Genomic DNA, 17,727 nt, shown 5'->3' with positions numbered 1-17,727 from the left:
CCACAAGAATTAAACAGAGTCTTTTAAAATTTAAAAAAAAAACATCTAACACACATTATAATTCCAAAACAGCCTGTTTGGGTTTTGTATTCAATATTGAGAAGGAAACAAACTTTGGTAAAACTTTTTAAACAACGTATGTCAACATATAAACTTCTGAGGTGGAACCTGTTTTTCTGCTTGTTTTTGGATCAACTAGAAAACAATTATTCTCTAAATCACAAGAAGGGGAGGCTGGCGGCAGGCAATCCTGCCACAGTCACTGTTTTCAAAAAAGGGATGGAAAAAGCACAGCAGAAAGACAAGAAACTGGTTCAGCAGGTCAACCACCTGACCAGCGTGAACGCAGTTGGAGAATTTGTCTTTCTGCGGCAAGAACAGCGAGGAATCCTGCCCTCGCCGTGGCAGCAATAATACAAATGCTTCCTTGTGCCATGAAGAAAGAAGCACAAGTTCCTGCTAACACCACATCAAAAACAGTAAAAACAGCTGCACTTTCCATTACAAGAGCAGGCTGAAACACTTCCTGTTTTGATCTTGGTAAAACAGCAGTTATAGAAGCAGTGGCCAGTCTGGAGACTCTATGATGTCACTCACCAGCAACAAGCCAGGAAAGACAAACCAATAAAACAGTGCCCTATGATAGGTGAGGACCTGATGGCACCTCCAGCTATCTTCACAGCAACAGCTACTTTAGTCACAGGAACAGTAACACCTGTGTGCATCGAGGTGTAGACTGTGTAATCTGTCGGTCTCCACATGTCCGAAGCAGCAGCAGATCCTGACATGTGGAGTGTCATCTGGATGCTGACACCTGATGCTTACAGTGCTGCAACATAACAGATAACAGCAAACCCTCGAAACAGCAATGTAGACAGTGAAGAAGAAAGTCCTCCTCTGCTCCGAATGACAAACAGCAAACCCTCGAAACCTCAGCGCCAAGGAATCAGTGTAACCTTAGTTACTGTGCACATTATATTTTTGGGTTATTTTAGTTACCTCAGTCACCACACTAAGTTGTGTGTAACAGAATACTGTCAAAAGATGAACATTTTGCATTTGAACAGTCAGATGGTAGTAACAGAAATATGAATAGTTTATGTGAACAAAATAATAAAATGGATTATCAACAACAAAAAAAGAAAATAACTATGACAGAGAAATGCATAAGTAGGTTTATTTAATGCAAATATAAATTTGGACTTCACCATGTATGCAGTTATAACTTAAAGTTAAACACTGATTAGTGACGACAGCAGAGCTTTCTGGGTAGACTGCTGTCTCTGCCTAGTTTGGCGAACGGCGATTTGGATTTATCTCCATGGTAACAAACATATGAGAAAGAGGGTGAATATTCAGGGCGCAACGTTATGAAAAAGTAGTATGTCCCGACTGTGCGCATGCTGCACGTAACAGTACACACTGTAAGGGCAGCCGTTCTACCAACTAAAAGTAAAAAGTATGCAATTCAAAATGCACCCAAAGAACCAAATATTTGTACTACTGATGTCAGTAGAATTTGATTTCCCCACATAGGACCATGACAATGGTGCAGGATGACGGTTGTCAAAACTGTCAGGTCTGAATAACACAAACCAGACCCATTTTCTATAATCCTTGTGGAAGTATGACTTTACTAAAACAAAACAAAACAAAACATAACCAGTCATACGAGTGTATTTTTTTTCTTCATGATCATAAGAGAAAGAAGAACTGTAGAAAAACATACAGAGGGACAAATGCAAAATCAACCTACTTCAGTTACAGGTTGGAGTTAGTACTGCTACCATGTACATGTACACAAGTGTTGGTTACAGTCTTCTACTGTTTCTACAGGTGACAGAAACCCAATCATTCTTGTCTGTTAATAAACAACCTCAGACAGCAGCACCATGCTAATGAATTTCAAAAGGTGACCTCACGTGTAATGGTGGCCGCATCTGTCTGAAATGGCACCCCGAATTATTGTACTTCTTCAGCTTTCACTACACACAACATTACAATTTGTTGCCTTGCTGTCAAAAATATAATACCAGTGCGAGAGGTGGAAAGGCTGGAGAGATAAAGATGAGGAGAAAAAGGAAGTTGTTGCCATGCAGTTGTTGAAGGACGCTTAGAAATCTACACGTCCTTGCTGAAAAGAAAATTTTTTTTATCTGTAGTTCAGCTTCATGCAGTAATTAAATCTTGCTGCAAATACTTGTTGAAAAAATCAAAAGGAACAACACAAAAACTCTAAGCTTCATTCACACAAATTTTTGCAGTTTAGCTCAAAACATTGCTCACTTCATCAAGTCTTTTCTTGGCTGAATATGGTCGATTCGTCTTGGATTTTCTCCTCCTGTATGAGTCAATTACCTATTACCACCTCTTTGTAACAGGAAAGATAAAACAAAAAGTGGGATGAAATCAGGACAAGCTGTAACTCGTGATGAGTAACTGTCTTTCACCTTAAATTCCCACAGAGTAAACCTTTACAGCACTGACGCTGGCTCTTGATTGGTGAATAGCAGCCGATCAACTCACCGATGAAAGGTCAGAGTTCGGACTTATATTGGATTGTGTTAATACTCCCACAAGGCTGAGCTGCTCAGGCTGAGTCCGTCTCCCTTCAGCGTGCCTCCCTGGTCTCCACGCAGGTATTTGCCGTTCTTGCCGCGGATGGCGAGGCGACCGTGCTCCAGCAGCTCCAGAGTGAAATCTTCAGGGACCTCACCGTCCGAGCAGACCAGCCCAGCACTGTTCACGTACCAGAACCGTCCATCAACGCCTGCAGGATTGAACGCACAGAGAGCCGAGCAGCTGCAGTGTGTTAGTGCTGCAGAGTGGACTATCAGGAGTTTGATCAACTAATGTGCGACACTTGGGGCCAGATACATAAAACTCTGTGTAGATTCATGACCAAAACTGTGTGTAAACACAGAGGCAGAAATGTGTATACGTAATCTTTTTATCAGATTTATAAAGCTGTGTTTGTGTATATGCTTGATTCTATTAGAAATCTCAATCAATATGGGGCTGGGCGCTTAGCCTCATTTCCACACTCATAATTCACCATTAATGGACGGAGAAACACCCTGAACATCCGTTTGCATACTGACACGTGCAGTAGTGGAAGAAGTATTCAGTTCCTTTACTTAAGTAAAAGCACTAATACCACCCTGTGGAAATACCCTGTTAGAAGTAAAAGTCCTGCATTCAAAATGGTATATTAGTGAAAGTGAGTATAATCATGAAAATCTACTTAAAGTATCAAAAGTAATAGTAACCTAAAAATCTTAAGAAAAATCACACATCCAAAATTTAAAAAAAAAAAAGGGAAAAATAAAAAAAATCACAGCAAAACTCCAAAGTAGATTTAAATAAAAAATACAAAACACTCAAAATTATTACAAAAATATAAAAAAACATTCCAAAACATTTCAAAATTGAAAACAGAAAAAAGGTAACAAGCACCAAGTGAAGTGTGCAAACAACTTTAAAACATTGTTTTCTGTCTCTCAATTTATTTTAAACTCCTTCCTATCATATTACTTGCCGCTATCTCAGGTAAAACTGTGTGTACGTCTGCTCTGAAGAATGTGTGAGATGAACACATTCTCACCGTACACTCCTCCTTTAGAAATGCCAGTTACATACGCATGTTTTTTGTGCGTATACATCATTTATGCATCTGGTCCTTGGTGTTTATTATTGCGGAAACAGAGTTGGAGAGCAAAAAAGAAGCAGGGATTCAGTACATTTTGTTTGAGTGGTTACATGCTGACCTTTAATGTGGTACGCCCCATTGCTGAATTGCAGGGTGAAGATGTCGTAGACCGATCTGCTGCCGTCCAGTGTGTTGGAGTTCTTGTGGTGGCAGATGAATCCGTTCTCTCCTCTCAGGATCAGCATGGGTCGGTTGATCAGTTTCAGAGTGAGCTGTTCGTCCTCACCTGACAAAAAGATAACAGAAAAATCATGAAAACACACCAGAAGGAGGAGGTACGTCAGTAAAGGAGAACAAGTCCTCAGATTCTGTCATACCTATGGAATCACTGACAGCCAGGAGCTGGCCATTTTTCTTGGTGCAGATGTATTTTCCATTGTTAGCTTTCAGTGCCACCTTGTGGCCAAGCCACTCCACTGAGAACATGGTGTTTGCCGACCTGCAGTTAGGCGGCACAAGACAGAAAATGAGACTTGTCATTGTGTTGGGTGCACATGCAAAATGAAAAGTGGCAAAGTAAATCAACTAAGAGGGAAGTTTAATCTATTTGTCAAGATACGTTGAGGGGGATGAGGTCATGTAACCTGTGATTTGCCAATATGTGCTATATATCTGATGCGATTCGATATGATACAATATATCTTATTGTCCAATTATGGGAATTGGACTTAGATGCCACGCCCATAAATACCTTCACAGTCACAATAAGATGAGATACACATAAACAAACTGCTGCACCAAATCACACCAATAAACTGCACATAATCCAAATTGCACATACATTGTACGTAACACATATTGCACACACCCAGGGGTGAAACTAGTGCACAATCCCTGCAGCCTTAAGCTGCATTGTTTAGGTGGGCGTTAAGCTTCCATGATGCCGCTGTTCTGCCACTGTGGGTCAGGACGGCATTACCAGAGGTAACGACTGTAGAAGCGAAGTGCAAAGTGGCAGAAATTGTCTAGCCACACAAGGACCGAGAGGTCATTTTCTGCTCAGGACACCATTACTCGATTATATGTTTACATAGAAAATAGGTCTTTGCTGCTGCATTAATGATCTGAATGTCGTATGCAGCAACTTGAATGTTTCAATAGTGGGCATACTGTAATTGTGCAGAGCAGTTCCTTTTCTTAACCTGTGTTTGTAATGTTAAAATGTAGAGTTGACACATAACATGGACGATGTATTCACTTTCACTCTGCACTCGTGATGTAACAGCATTGACTCACACTTCAGTGGCAGTACTCTGAACGCCTCCGTGGGCCACCAGGTCCCAGTAGTTCCCTTGGCTGGTGCGGAACATACATTTCCTGGTTTCCTTGTCGATCTCCATCTGAAACGTTTCCATGTCCGTCTCATCCTCCTGATTGGCTGCGAGGCTAACTCCTGGGAGGGACAGAGCAAGTGTGTGTTGTCATTAATACTTCAGCATGAAAACCTGAGAAACTATTTAGTGTCTAGAGAAATCCATCCGTTCTCTGCTGCTCACAGTTTTTTTTAATGGTCACTTTCCATTTCTAGTTATTTCTCAGTTGCACGTGTTGGATATTGCAAATGTGCAGTGAATGCCAAATCTTAAGGCAGCACCCATACGTGTGTTCACAAAAATACATTTGATTGTACTGAATAGGTATAATTTCTGCATGACATATACAAACTCCTCCTTCTTTTCTTTCCTTCCTGGTTTCTCAGTGGCAAGTTAAAAAGCAACAAAGGAATTTGGGAAAAGCAACACAGCTAATCAGGTTGTATTGTTATGTTTAGCTTGGCCCAGCATGAAAGAGTTGGTAATCACATTTGATCCTGGGATGTTAGGTTATTTTTAAGTGATTCCGTCTTGAAATGCGCCCTTGATGTGACGTGCCAAGCATATACTCCTGAGGGGTGAATACATTTTCACTGATTGTGGTTCTGGATGCATTTATGGACAGAATATAGATGTAAATAAAATAAATGCACCAAATGTGCCTGTGCAGGAAAATCTTCCACAGACAAGCTATCACACACTATATGTGTAGAAAGCATGCTTCTTACATATGTGCTATACAAAGATAACATTAACACGCTGCATCAGCTGCACTGACTACTTAACAACCAAACAGAAAACACACCTTTGATTGCCAAACACATTATAGAAGCCACTCAGAAACCAATTATTTGAGTGTTTTCAATGCTAACAAAACAAACAGAATTGGTGTCAAAAATGTGAGAAACACAACACAGTGACATCCTTCCTTTTCTGCCTCGTCTCTATTTCAGAAGCCCTTTGTGACATTAAAACAGCCCACTATAATCAAAGGCAGAATGTAACTATGTACATTTACTCAAGTACTGTACTTAGGTATAAATCTGAAGTACTTGTACTTTACTTAAGTTTACTTAAGATTTAGAATTGTTTTTATGTTTTTTCTTTGAGTTTTAGGGTATTTATTTCCAATTTATTGTTAATAATTTTGAGTTTTTCTGGTGTGTTTTTTCTTCATTTTTAAAATAATTTTGAGTTGTTTTGTTTGTTTGTTTTTTGCATTGGGTACTTTTACTTTTAAGACTTTTAGTACATTTTCCTGATTTCACTTTCTTTTTTTTACTTGTGTGCTATTTTCAAAGTAGGACTTTTATTTGTAACAGAGTATTTTCACAGGGTGGTATTAATACTTTTACTTAAGTAAAGGATCAGAAGGATCTAAACACTTATTCCACCACTGACTGTAATATTTTCAACTGTCAGCATTATGTTGGCAGAAAAAAGAAAAATGTTGGTCACCACCCAGAGACAGATTGCAGAGAGCTAAATACCAAATTAGATGCATCCCAATACATTTAATCCTTTAACAATGCTCATCGGTGCTCATCACCCCCTTCTTATCTCCCCCTGCTCTCTTCTCTGGTCACCCTTCTCTATTTTCCTCCCTTCCCCCTTTTCTCCCTCCTTACCCCTGACCCTGTCAACTCCCACCTCCCACCTCCCACCATCACCCCACCTCCAGCCCTGCCTATCTGCCCTCTTCACAGCGGGGCTCTGATATAATCAGCTTTCAAGTGCTACCCGTCCAATCCCTCAATCCCCTCAATAAAAGAATAAAGGAAAAACAGGAAAAGACCAGAGGATTTTATGGTCCACACTTAGCGGGATGTGTGGATAATTACCAACCCCTCTCAACCCTCAAGGTAACGGAGCGATGAATGATCAAACATATGGAAAACATGCCAAAAAATGGAATTGCATTCGCTAGCTATATTGTTTTTTTACATCCTAAAGGACCCAAAGTTTACTCATGTGTAGAGGGGACTTGTGAAACCAATAAGAACCAAGCTTTGTTTGACAACAGAGCCTTAAAAAATGAAAAATAATTAAAGACTGAAACCTCAGAAATGATCAATAATTGGTAACCTGCAGGCACAGAAAGATAAAATTTCATCCTTCACATTGATCATAGAGGGGTTATAAAGAACAATACAACTTACTAAATGACAGACGTGGGGAGTTCAAGTCACATGACTTGACTAAAGCAAGACTTAAGTTGCAATTTGAGGACTTGCTTGACCAACACTAGCCCCCTAACACTATACACTGTTGCGCTGCAATGCCGCCACACCACCTCGCCGTACTGTTTAATCGGTTCGGTATGATCGTGGAATGAGGTTACAGAGTTCGATTGCTTTTTAGCCACCATTAGAGGTAAAGGCACTGAAACTGTGTCTGTATGAAAAGGACAGCTGGCAGGACGGGACCACGGGCAGGACAAGTGTGATGTTTCTCCTGCATTTCATGGTAAAGCGTTTTTAGGGCTTCACAAGTAATAAACCTGACATTATGACATGCTGCATCAAGTGGTTTTACTGAGAGATGCATGCATATAAATCTGCATAATCCAACACAGATGCACAATCACGTACGAGTTTGAGCCTCTTTTGGGGCATTTTGCTTGAATATGATTGATTTCTGGTCGTAGCTACAGACAGGAGGAGGGAGAGAGGGGATGTCAAGCGACAAAGATGTCATGGTTACTGAGCTACTGGGACGCTTTAATCACATCTTATTCACACCCGGTAAACTAGGTATCATGAGGTCTTACAACTGGTGAAATTATCATTGATCTTAAGTGCATTTGAAGCATAAATTTCTGCCCCTCCACTCCGCACCTATGCCTGGGGGCCCATCACTCTCATTCCCCCTCATCCCGACTCAATGTCATGCTTTGTCTCCCTATTCTATGTGTCCATTTCACACTAATTCAACCCAGAAATGATCCTCCGACAGGGCTCAGCTGGGATCTCGTAGCCACTGTCTGATAGATGAGAGGAGAGGAGACGGAGGAAGGAGAGAAGGATGGACGAGGAGATAGAAGCAGAGAACAGGGGGAGAAAGAGATTAGATGCGCTGAAATCCAAGCCAGCAATCTGAGGATATCAATAGCTGTGTTGATGACCATCTTTGACACAGCAGTTGGTCAAGCATACGAAATAAGGTGTTGTCATCATAGCCACGATCACTGATAAACTACGCATGGTATGCACTCCTAATGCGTACACTCCCTGGTGCGTAGACAAAAACACACTCACAAAAACACACATCAGCAGTGGCACATTTTGGATGAGACCCCAGATCCAGCTCCACTTTCTGGCGTTGTCCTACCTGCAGGCTGCAAGTGGAGCAGGCCTTACTAATCCATCAGCGATAGCTGGCTCTGACATCTATTATTAATGGTAAGCTGATGCCACTATCCCCCTGTCCCTTATTTTCCCCTTTCTCCCAATCCGTCATCCTCCTCAACTGCATTTTCAGTAGTTTTTTTTTTTCCATTCTTTTTTCCCTGCTAATCTGGTCATTGGCTGTGTGTGTATGTGTCTGTGCATTCATGCATTATGTGTATTTACACTGTCAAATCTGACAAGCTGAATTCACTTAAAAAAAATGCCTTGAGAAATGTTAGTAAATATGAATATTAGCCTTAATTTATATTTACTTAATATCTGCGTGTTAAGTTTAATTAAAAATTATATTGTATATACTTCACATTGTGAAGTTTTTGCAACTTAAAAATTATGAGTTAAATTATATCAGTTTTTTAAGTTTTACCAACTTCAATAAACTGAATTCACTGTGCTATACATCTGTATTCTGCTGGTTGCAAACTAGTCAGTCATATTTGTATTTTCTTAAACATGTTAACAAAACAGAACTCGCACATCTCCAAACTTCATCATTGGCAAAATCCTCTTTGTGATGATCAAGGTAAGTCACACTAACTTTGTTTACAGAAGTTGCTAACACTTAGAAAGAACGAGGTATTTCAAATTGTCTTTTTTAAGTTGCAACAACTTCACAAAAGTAAATACAGCTAATTTTGAGTAAATGTAACACTTGGATACAAAGAAAACATGATTTTGTAGTAATTTTGTAGTTATATTTACTTTGTCAAGGAAATCTGATTATTTTAAGATCAACGTGTCAGGTTTTACAGTGTATGTATTTGTGTGCACGTGTTCAGCTATGTTAATGGAAAGTTTGTCTCTTTGGCCTATCATCTCTTTTTCACTTTCAGGGCAGAGTGAACCACGGGGAGGTGATGAGAGACATGATGACAGATCTACAACAACCTGCACATGCACACGCACACAAATACACACTGCAGGCAATAAAGATAAGGGGCATCTCAGGGCAGACAGAGAGTGCTGCATTCACCGCTGTCTACAAAAACTCTAACGCCTCAATATCTAAATTCATGCTCTACCTCATAACAGCTGACCCTCTTTTATCACTAACCCATTTAATGCATTCGTAGCCAATATGACTCTTCTGAATTAAATGGAGCACAAAGAAAGGTGGTAATTTATGTGTAAAGACATGGCTGACAAAAGGGAGGACAAAGAGCCCACCTGTCTCCACACATACTCCTATTGTCCTAGAGTCCTTTGAGAGCTCTCCTACAGTTGGATCCTCCCTTCTCTTCCCCTCATCTTCTTAAATCATCACGTTGAACCCAGAGGAATATTTACCCAAAGTACGTAAGCATTTTGAGGTACGAGCAGGATAAGATGTTCTGTTTTGTACTTCTGTCCAACATTTGGTTTAACAGTTCAGCATTTCACCTAAAATAGGTTTCTCTCTGTCTCCTTGATTTGCAGCATCAGTCAGTGCTGGTGTGCTGGGGGTAACTGGGTTAGATTAGCGGGTTAGAGTGGGACCCGGAGGGGCAGAAGCTTTGGCCCCAGGTGAGAGGCAGCTTGGGTTTCTGAAAGCAGACCCCCCCCCCCTCGCCTTCCAGGAACAGGGGCCAACTTCATCAATAATTCAACACACCTCAACTCACCACTCGCCGTAGCAGGATGGTATGGTTGTGTGTGTGGGCGAGTGTGTCGGTGGAAGATAAAGCTTTTGTTTGTGCAGAACAAGTGTAGAAAGAGAGAGGGAGAAAGGGAGACAGGCAAAAGCAGAAAAATGTGAGCAAGTATTTCATCTGTGCATACATTGAAGCTGCTCTATGTACTGCATGAGTGTTATACTGCACCACATCTTTCCTTCCCTGCAACCAATCAGTTTACAGTGCTCACAGTCGTTTGGTTTCTGCCTGAAGCTCTCACTGCTACCCAGGAACAATGAGCAGGGAGAGATTCAGTTACAGCACCCGGGGCTGAAGTAACTCGACCCTGCAGACAAGAATCTGCAGCCAGCAGATGGGTGTCATGGCCAAGTATGCTGACAAGCAATGTTGGTGTATGCTAATCCGCCCCAAATCCAGTTTCAAATCAGACCAGCAAACCATTTCAGCCATCAGCAACTGAACACTTGTCTAAGTCTGTCTTGTGTTAGATGAAACGTGATCTTCACAATTACAATTTTTCTAGTTTTTACACCCATCAAAGAAATCCAACCATATGTTTGGGAGAAAAAAAAACTTCGATGACAATGTGGTGCAGGTGCAATCCATCAGTATAGTAGTGTGTTGTGCCTGCATGCTGATCAAATAACGCACCCCAACCGCCCTGTCACAAGACCGAAGAGTAAATACATAATACAGTATCAACAGAGCATTACTGCACAGCATATAAGTTACAAGCAGCTGTTTCAGTAAGCCCAAGGGGCAAAAGCATAGTGTTAACACCATTGCCTGACAAAGCCAGGAGGTACATTTGAGAGGGAATGAAAGGGGATTTTCGAAAAGATAATCTATAATAGATTATTTGGTAAAATTATATGTGCTGAATTTTATGAGGGGGTATCCACCATTCGAGGACTGCGGCACTCTCTCTGCCAACATTAAAATCCACTCATGTAAAACTACTTGCAAATGGAAAATTTATTTTTGTAGTTTTTTCCACATGGAAGCACAATAAATCTGTTACTTGACCAAACCACTTGCTAGTGCAAGACTCAATACTGACACTGGACCCTAATTCAAATGACGTATTTGTTTCAAGTCTCCCATATAAGGCTGATCTCCCATATCAGCCTCATCCATCTTGTTTTCCTGGAAAGATGCAGCTATCAAACACGATGCCAGTGCATCGTGATTGCCGACTACATTACCCGTAATTACCATGCATCCCTTATCAGCTGTCAATCATTAGAGTGGCCTATTCCCTTAACTATGCATATCCAGCATGCCCACAAGTTAATGTACTTCCTGTGAATTGTAAGCTCAGTTTTCCGGAGGTGTATCGGTGCACAGTATGTACTGTATAGTGGTAGTAACTATAGTAGTTGTAGTATTTGTTGTCCCTCTGCTTTATTATGTATGTGTGTAGGTCAGTGTGTGTCAGCTAAAGGCTCATGTGACCACGCTCGGTGGCACATAAGGTCAGCCATTAGATCAGACATGTGGGATCCTGTGTAGGACTTTAGGGAACACAGGAAATTGCAAGAGTTGCAGCTTGTGCATGCATGCAAGGTTTCAGGGCAAAATCTCCTGTTGATGTTTTCCTTACCTTGTCTTATGGAGACATATCGGCCATTGGCGGCCATCAAAACCACCTGTGGGTGGCTTTCTTCTAGGTCAAACAGTTCATCTTTGCCTGGCTTGGAGCACCGTCCAGACCTAAGGGTGCCCGTAGGCCCCATAGGAGACAAATACTTCCCCTCACAGTCCTTAAAAGCCAGCTTCCCACACTTCAGCTCTAGCGTGTACGCCGTGGCCTTCCCACTCTGTGTCAAGAGCTTCCCATCGTTGCTGAGGAAGCGGCTGTCGCAGGTCTTAAGGCAGTACTTCCCGTCCAGGTAGACAAGAGTCAGGAGTGCTGCCACACCCCAGGGAATGTTCATATCCACAGCAATTTCCCCATCCTCCATAGAGAGGTGAGCGTAACGTTTGCGGGCCACAGACAGCAGGTTGGCCTGCGGATGTAGAGCCAGGTGCACTGCCCACAGCTCAGCATCTGTGATCAGCTGGGCAAAGCAGGACAGGTAGTCCCGAGAGCCACCGAAAAAGCGGAGGTGCTGCTCCGACTGCAGGGCCCAGCGACCGTCTGATTGAGCCACGATGAGGAAGCGGCAGTCTGAATTTTGTCCATCGGCCTCACAGGTGACTTTGCCGTCCTTGTCGGAGGCCAGGTAGCGTCCCAGGTGACTGCGCAAGTAGACCACCTGGGTGTCCTGAGAGTCCTGCTCTAAAGTCCATATCTGCTTCTTCTTCATGCTGGGTGCTGATGCATTCACCTGAGAGACAAGGAAATGTTCCAACGTGGAGTATGAGGACTTTTCATCCTTAGTTTTATATTCTATGTATATCAAACATGACACTCTCATGCCTGAAAGAGCACAGCCCTGTAGGCACCAAAAATCATGCCAATATGTAGTGTTCTTATGCACGGTTCGTACGAAAACCTATGAAAAGCAATGAATCAGAATTCATATACAACCCAGGTAATCAAGAGCCAGTAATTCATAGAAGGCTGTGATCACATGACCAATATGCTTTGTAGTGCTGTATATATGTCCAAAATAGCCCTGTGACAGGTAGTATGGAAACCTCTCCAGTCAAATGACACCTGCATTCAATCTTTTTCGTACCCAGATCTAAAGATGTATGTATGGTTTTGCTTGAAGCCAATCATCATAAACGTTTTTTGAATAAAAGCGACATTTGATTGGCCCACTACTGCAGCAGCTACAACCCATACAGTCTGTGGTGTAATGACATCAAATGTGGTGTATTTGACAGAGTTGGCTTGTCAGCCAAAAAAGGTACCAAATGAAGTATCTGTATCATGTTGATACTGGTATTGTAATTTTTTGAATGATACCCTGCCCCTGACGAACGTAAAGACAGAACAAGTGTGAACACCCAAAGTCTGCATAAGGTTGTAGTTTGGGGCAATGAATGTGCCAAACGACACAGGACTTTCCCCCAGGAGACTGGTGTTCATAAATGTGTAAAACCAAGTGAAATTTTAGTTTTTTTAACATATGTCATCACCATGTTTCTTGTCCTAAACCTAACCTATATAATTTTATATCTACTATTGCATCTACTAATAACATTCACCTACTCATACTGGTATGTGTTTTGAATTGTTTGAGTTTTTTTAATTGCATTAATTCCTGAAATTTTTTTTTTATTGTACTAGTTCTATACTTTTTTCAACATTTTCAACTAGTTTTTGATATCTTATTGGAAGAGTATTTATGAACTTTCTTCTTTAGAGTTATGGTACCCTTATAAGATTTTTGTCTACTGTATCTTTACACAAATTCTGTTATTCCTTATGAGTATATCCCCTATGAAATTTTGTTTACTGTATTTTTTAAATTCATTGTATATTTTACCCAATAACATTTATATTTATATTGAAACTAACTCTACATAGTAATATTATAGTTGATATGACTTACAAAGTTGAAGCATACCTGTCTCATCTTCTGCAAATGAGCATGTGATAATTTAAATGGAATAGCTGATGGTGATTAAACACAACAAATCTGATGAAGTGCTATGCGCAATGGGTAGTTTACTTCTTTTTTTTAAATTTGAACTGTTAACAAACATGTGTCAACTGGAGCATCTTGGTGTGCACTAGAGCTTACAATTTTCAGATTCATTGTTACCCTGCACTGGCTGGCACCCAGGAGAGAGGCACAGCTGTGTGCAGGCCTTCTTTGTTTTTTTTGCCTAACCTATGTAACTTCACATCAAGTATTTAACTTTACATTAACTTCAAGTTCCGTCATTTGTGGAGCGCTAATTTATTAGATATCATATAAACCGTTGAATGTGCATTTTCCTATGATATCAAATAAACTGTTGTATGAGGACACCTTCCAGTATGTTGACGTTCTTCTTTCATATTGAATGACATGTTTGTACCTTGAAGCCAAAGGCCTCAGCAGTGAGGTAGCGACCTTCATGGTTGATTAGCCCAAATTGCAACTTCAAGGGACGGTTCCCATTTGTAGGCATCTTCACCTGTGGATTCAGTATTGTATTAGACAGAAAGAGAACAAGGGACAAGTTAGGGATGGGGGAAAGAGTGGCAAAAGAAAAAAGGAGTGGGTAAATAGACCTGACATAGGATGAAGGATTGAGGGATATGCATAAAAAAGGGAGGGTTATAGATGATTTTTAAAGAGGTGAGGAATAAGGAAGGGGATGAAGTCATGGAGAATGATGAAATGAAAAAGTCTTTAAGACAGGAAATCAATTCATTAAGGTACAGTATATAAAGCACTCCCAAGACCACAAATTCCTCCCCCCGCCCATGGCTTTATTATACATTTTTCCAGCTACAGCCTCCTAATTTACTTACTGTGGTTTTGTGGCTTCCCCTCTGCAGTTTCTGCGGCTCTAATTCCAGCTCCCAGATTTAAGAGGCTTCTTTCGCCAAGCGTCCTCTTGTAATTCTTTCTCTCTCTGCTCCTCCTCTTACTGGCTCTCACGTTCTGTTGATCGGGTCTCCCGGCTCCCCTACGCCACTGCCTCTCCTCACCCTAATCAAGCAGCAAAGACTTGAGTCAGCCTTGATCTCTCTTTAGTTCGGAGTCCGGCGTCAACCTCTCTTTCTCTGTCGACTAATTTTGTTCTCTACTGCTTATCTCCGCTTCCACAGCCGACCCTCTCTCTTGTTGAAAAGTGCTCTCTCGTCCAGCCTCACCCCTGTTCTTGCTTGTTATTCACCCTGAAGGCTCAATCACTTGGTCCCCCCTGACTAGCCTTCCCTGGGGTTTTGTGTTCGCCCCTTCTTTGCCAACTATCTTCGGATCACATCGAATGCACCAACTTTCTTCTTTACCTTCCTTGAAGTCCAGGTTTTTCGTTTTGTCAGACAAAAGTTTGATCAGTGAAGAAGAACATCCTCTGCAGTTCTGCAAATTTTATGGTAGCACATTGAAGGTCTCCTTCACTCTTTCCCTAAACATAAGCCGTCCAGCACAGCTGAACTCGGCAACAAAGGGTGCACGCCTCTGTAGTCTTAAGCCTCTCTGTGTCGCTTTTTTCTCCCATCCTCTCCTTCTCTCTCTCTGCCTTTCGCTAACCTGCCATGTGTATAATCCTGCCTTTCTCTGCGCTTTATTCTGAGCTCTGCACTTCGCCTCTTTCTGTGACACATAAAGACAGGTAAGTAGAAACAATGCACGCACACACACGGACACAGGGCGCCGGGTAACCAGAGCACTCCCTGTGCCTTTGGGGTAGTTGCCTGAGTGCGGCTCCCCTTACTTGCCTGAGCTGGGGGTTAAGTTACACACCTTCTCTGATTGCAAACTCTCGTAATGGGAAATGTGTCTGAGAGGCCGAGGGAGTCACACTTTGCATCCAAATTTGGTAGACAAGTAAAGGGAAAGGAGATCGAGGGTGTTGTAAAGGAAACAATAATAAGCTAATCAACATATGGGGTCTGAATGAATGTGTGTGTGTGCAGCAAGTGTCCCTGTGTGTGTGTGTGTGTGGGTGTGTGTGTGTGTGTGTGTGTGTGCGCGCGCGCGCGCGCATGTGTGAGTAATCAACCTTGCCTTCTTTGCAGAGTAAACAGACGTGTCTGTTCCTGAGTCCATCTAATCCTCAACCCAATCATCCCAACCTGGCTAATCTAGCGGCACGACCCTTCCCCACTCACTCACTCTCTCTCACACACTCAAACACACACACACACACAAACACGCTCCCCCTTCTGCTTGTCAATGGCCATAAACATACATATAGACTCATTGACCCACAGCCACATGTGTGTCATCACCACACACAGAAACACACACACACACACACAAAGGTCAGAGGAGGGTCCGAGGGTTCATAGTAAACACCACCCACCCACAAATTTACTCCTCCTGACCCAGACTTGAACTGCTGCACTTTGTGCAAAATGTGATAAACAATGCATGTCACACACACAGACATACACACACACACACACACACACTGCATGTCACACATACACACAAGCCCAGATACTGAAGGACATGAGCGCTGCATTGAGTGTGTGAACATTAAACAAATGGACATCCCACATATTATGGATGCTGACTTGAGATCAGCTTCTGTGCGTATACTCTACTATGTATTCAAATAACCTCTCCAGCTAATATGTGGGTATACATCCAGAAAAAGAGGTTGGTATATGCCCTGAACCTGTCTTTACCTCAACTACACCACCAACTACTATTATCTGAATCAAAATATTTAACGACACTTATTCCAAACTGTTTAACTTTCAAAAAGCTCCTGATAAAATGATTTTGTAGCAATTTAAATTGCAATACTGACAAGAAATTGTGATTCATCACGATAAGATAATGACAAATATATTATTTTTATTGACTATTGCTGTGAGAAAAACTAAAGACAAAAACAACTGCCACTAAAACTTAGTAGTGAAAGAAGTGCACAGGTTCTAATGCTTAACCTCTGAGGGTGTGACTGCTCTGCAGACAGGAGGTCAAACTCATCTCAGTTTTTCCCCCCAACATGTATAGTTAAGTTGACTTGATACGTCCCATTCAAACTAAGACATTAAAGGGACATTTACAGCATAAGCAGGTACAATAAGGTATCTTATGTAGTCCATCAGCAGTGCCAGACCTGGAACATCTGGCACCTTAGCCCCCCGAAATAATTTAGTATAATTATCATGATTATGATTATTTATATTGATTTTATTTATTACAAACAAGAACAAAAGTAAATGAGAATTTAATTTAAAAAAAACATTAGCTAACAATCAATTCCAGTAAATGACAAACAATAAAAGAATGTGGTATGTGCAAATTTGCAAATTAGATCCTCTTCTTTTGAACACTAGATGGCTTTTTGTTTTATCTTATTCTTATGCTCTCAAAATACACCCTACTCCATCATATCCATCAATGCTCTCGAAAGTTATGACTGTGATGATCTCTCACTCATAAGGTAGACTGCATTGCTAGGACCAGACGTGTTACCCCTACTACAGACCCACTGTTGGTATTAGATTTTTGGAGTATTTTTCCTTGATGCCAGACTTTTTCATTGGAAGAAGGGGGCGCTCTGCGTGGGTGGTATCATGGTATTACGGTATACCAGGATATTTAGAAATCCTGAAGGCTGGTTTTTCCAATACCGTCATAAATGCAGGTGCTCCTCTTTATATTAAACTCATTGCATGTAGTGCACAGCACGCACCACCAGAGCTCAGTCTCCGGTCTCTACTGCTGGAACAGGCAGCTGAGCTGAAAGACACCACAACAGCTAGGTAGGAGGGATAGGTTACAGGGTTAGAAACAGAGAGACATCGAGGGGAATAACAGCATGCTCTTTGCATCTGACTTGGTGAATTAACAATTTCTTTTGGCCAAACTGGAACTGGTGATTGTTGAAACAGAGGACTTACTAACTAGATTACAAGTTTGGGTGTTTGTGTGTGTTTTATAATGAGTTAACAAGGCAATTAAGTCTTCTGTGACTGTGACAAAGTTGAATTCAAAAGGTGAACAGTTGTACTTCTCTTGTTAATATGGATAATAGCACTTGCACACTTACATCATCATAAACTGTACACTCTGGTGAAATTTTAGAAAGGTATGAAAAATTAGATACCACCC

At 41.4% G+C, this 17,727-nt stretch overlaps 1 protein-coding gene across 1 annotated transcript; it reads right to left on the bottom strand.

Annotated features, from left to right (window-relative positions):
- Positions 1-2,564: 2,564 nt before the first annotated feature.
- Positions 2,565-14,113, bottom strand: fscn2b (fascin actin-bundling protein 2b, retinal). The gene is made up of 6 exons (XM_042508609.1): positions 14,021-14,113; positions 11,646-12,372; positions 4,946-5,102; positions 4,027-4,148; positions 3,768-3,935; positions 2,565-2,770 (listed from the first exon to the last, which is right to left on the bottom strand). Exons 1-6 carry the CDS (start codon positions 14,111-14,113, stop codon positions 2,565-2,567), a joined length of 1,473 nt encoding a protein of 490 aa, XP_042364543.1.
- Between the last annotated feature and the right edge of the window lie 3,614 nt (positions 14,114-17,727).

This window comes from Plectropomus leopardus, chromosome 19 (genome assembly GCF_008729295.1).
Source record: "Plectropomus leopardus isolate mb chromosome 19, YSFRI_Pleo_2.0, whole genome shotgun sequence".
Taxonomy (NCBI): Eukaryota; Metazoa; Chordata; class Actinopteri; order Perciformes; family Serranidae; genus Plectropomus; species Plectropomus leopardus.
The sequence above is the reverse complement of the archived record's forward strand: the minus strand, read 5'-3'. Positions and strand labels throughout refer to the sequence as shown.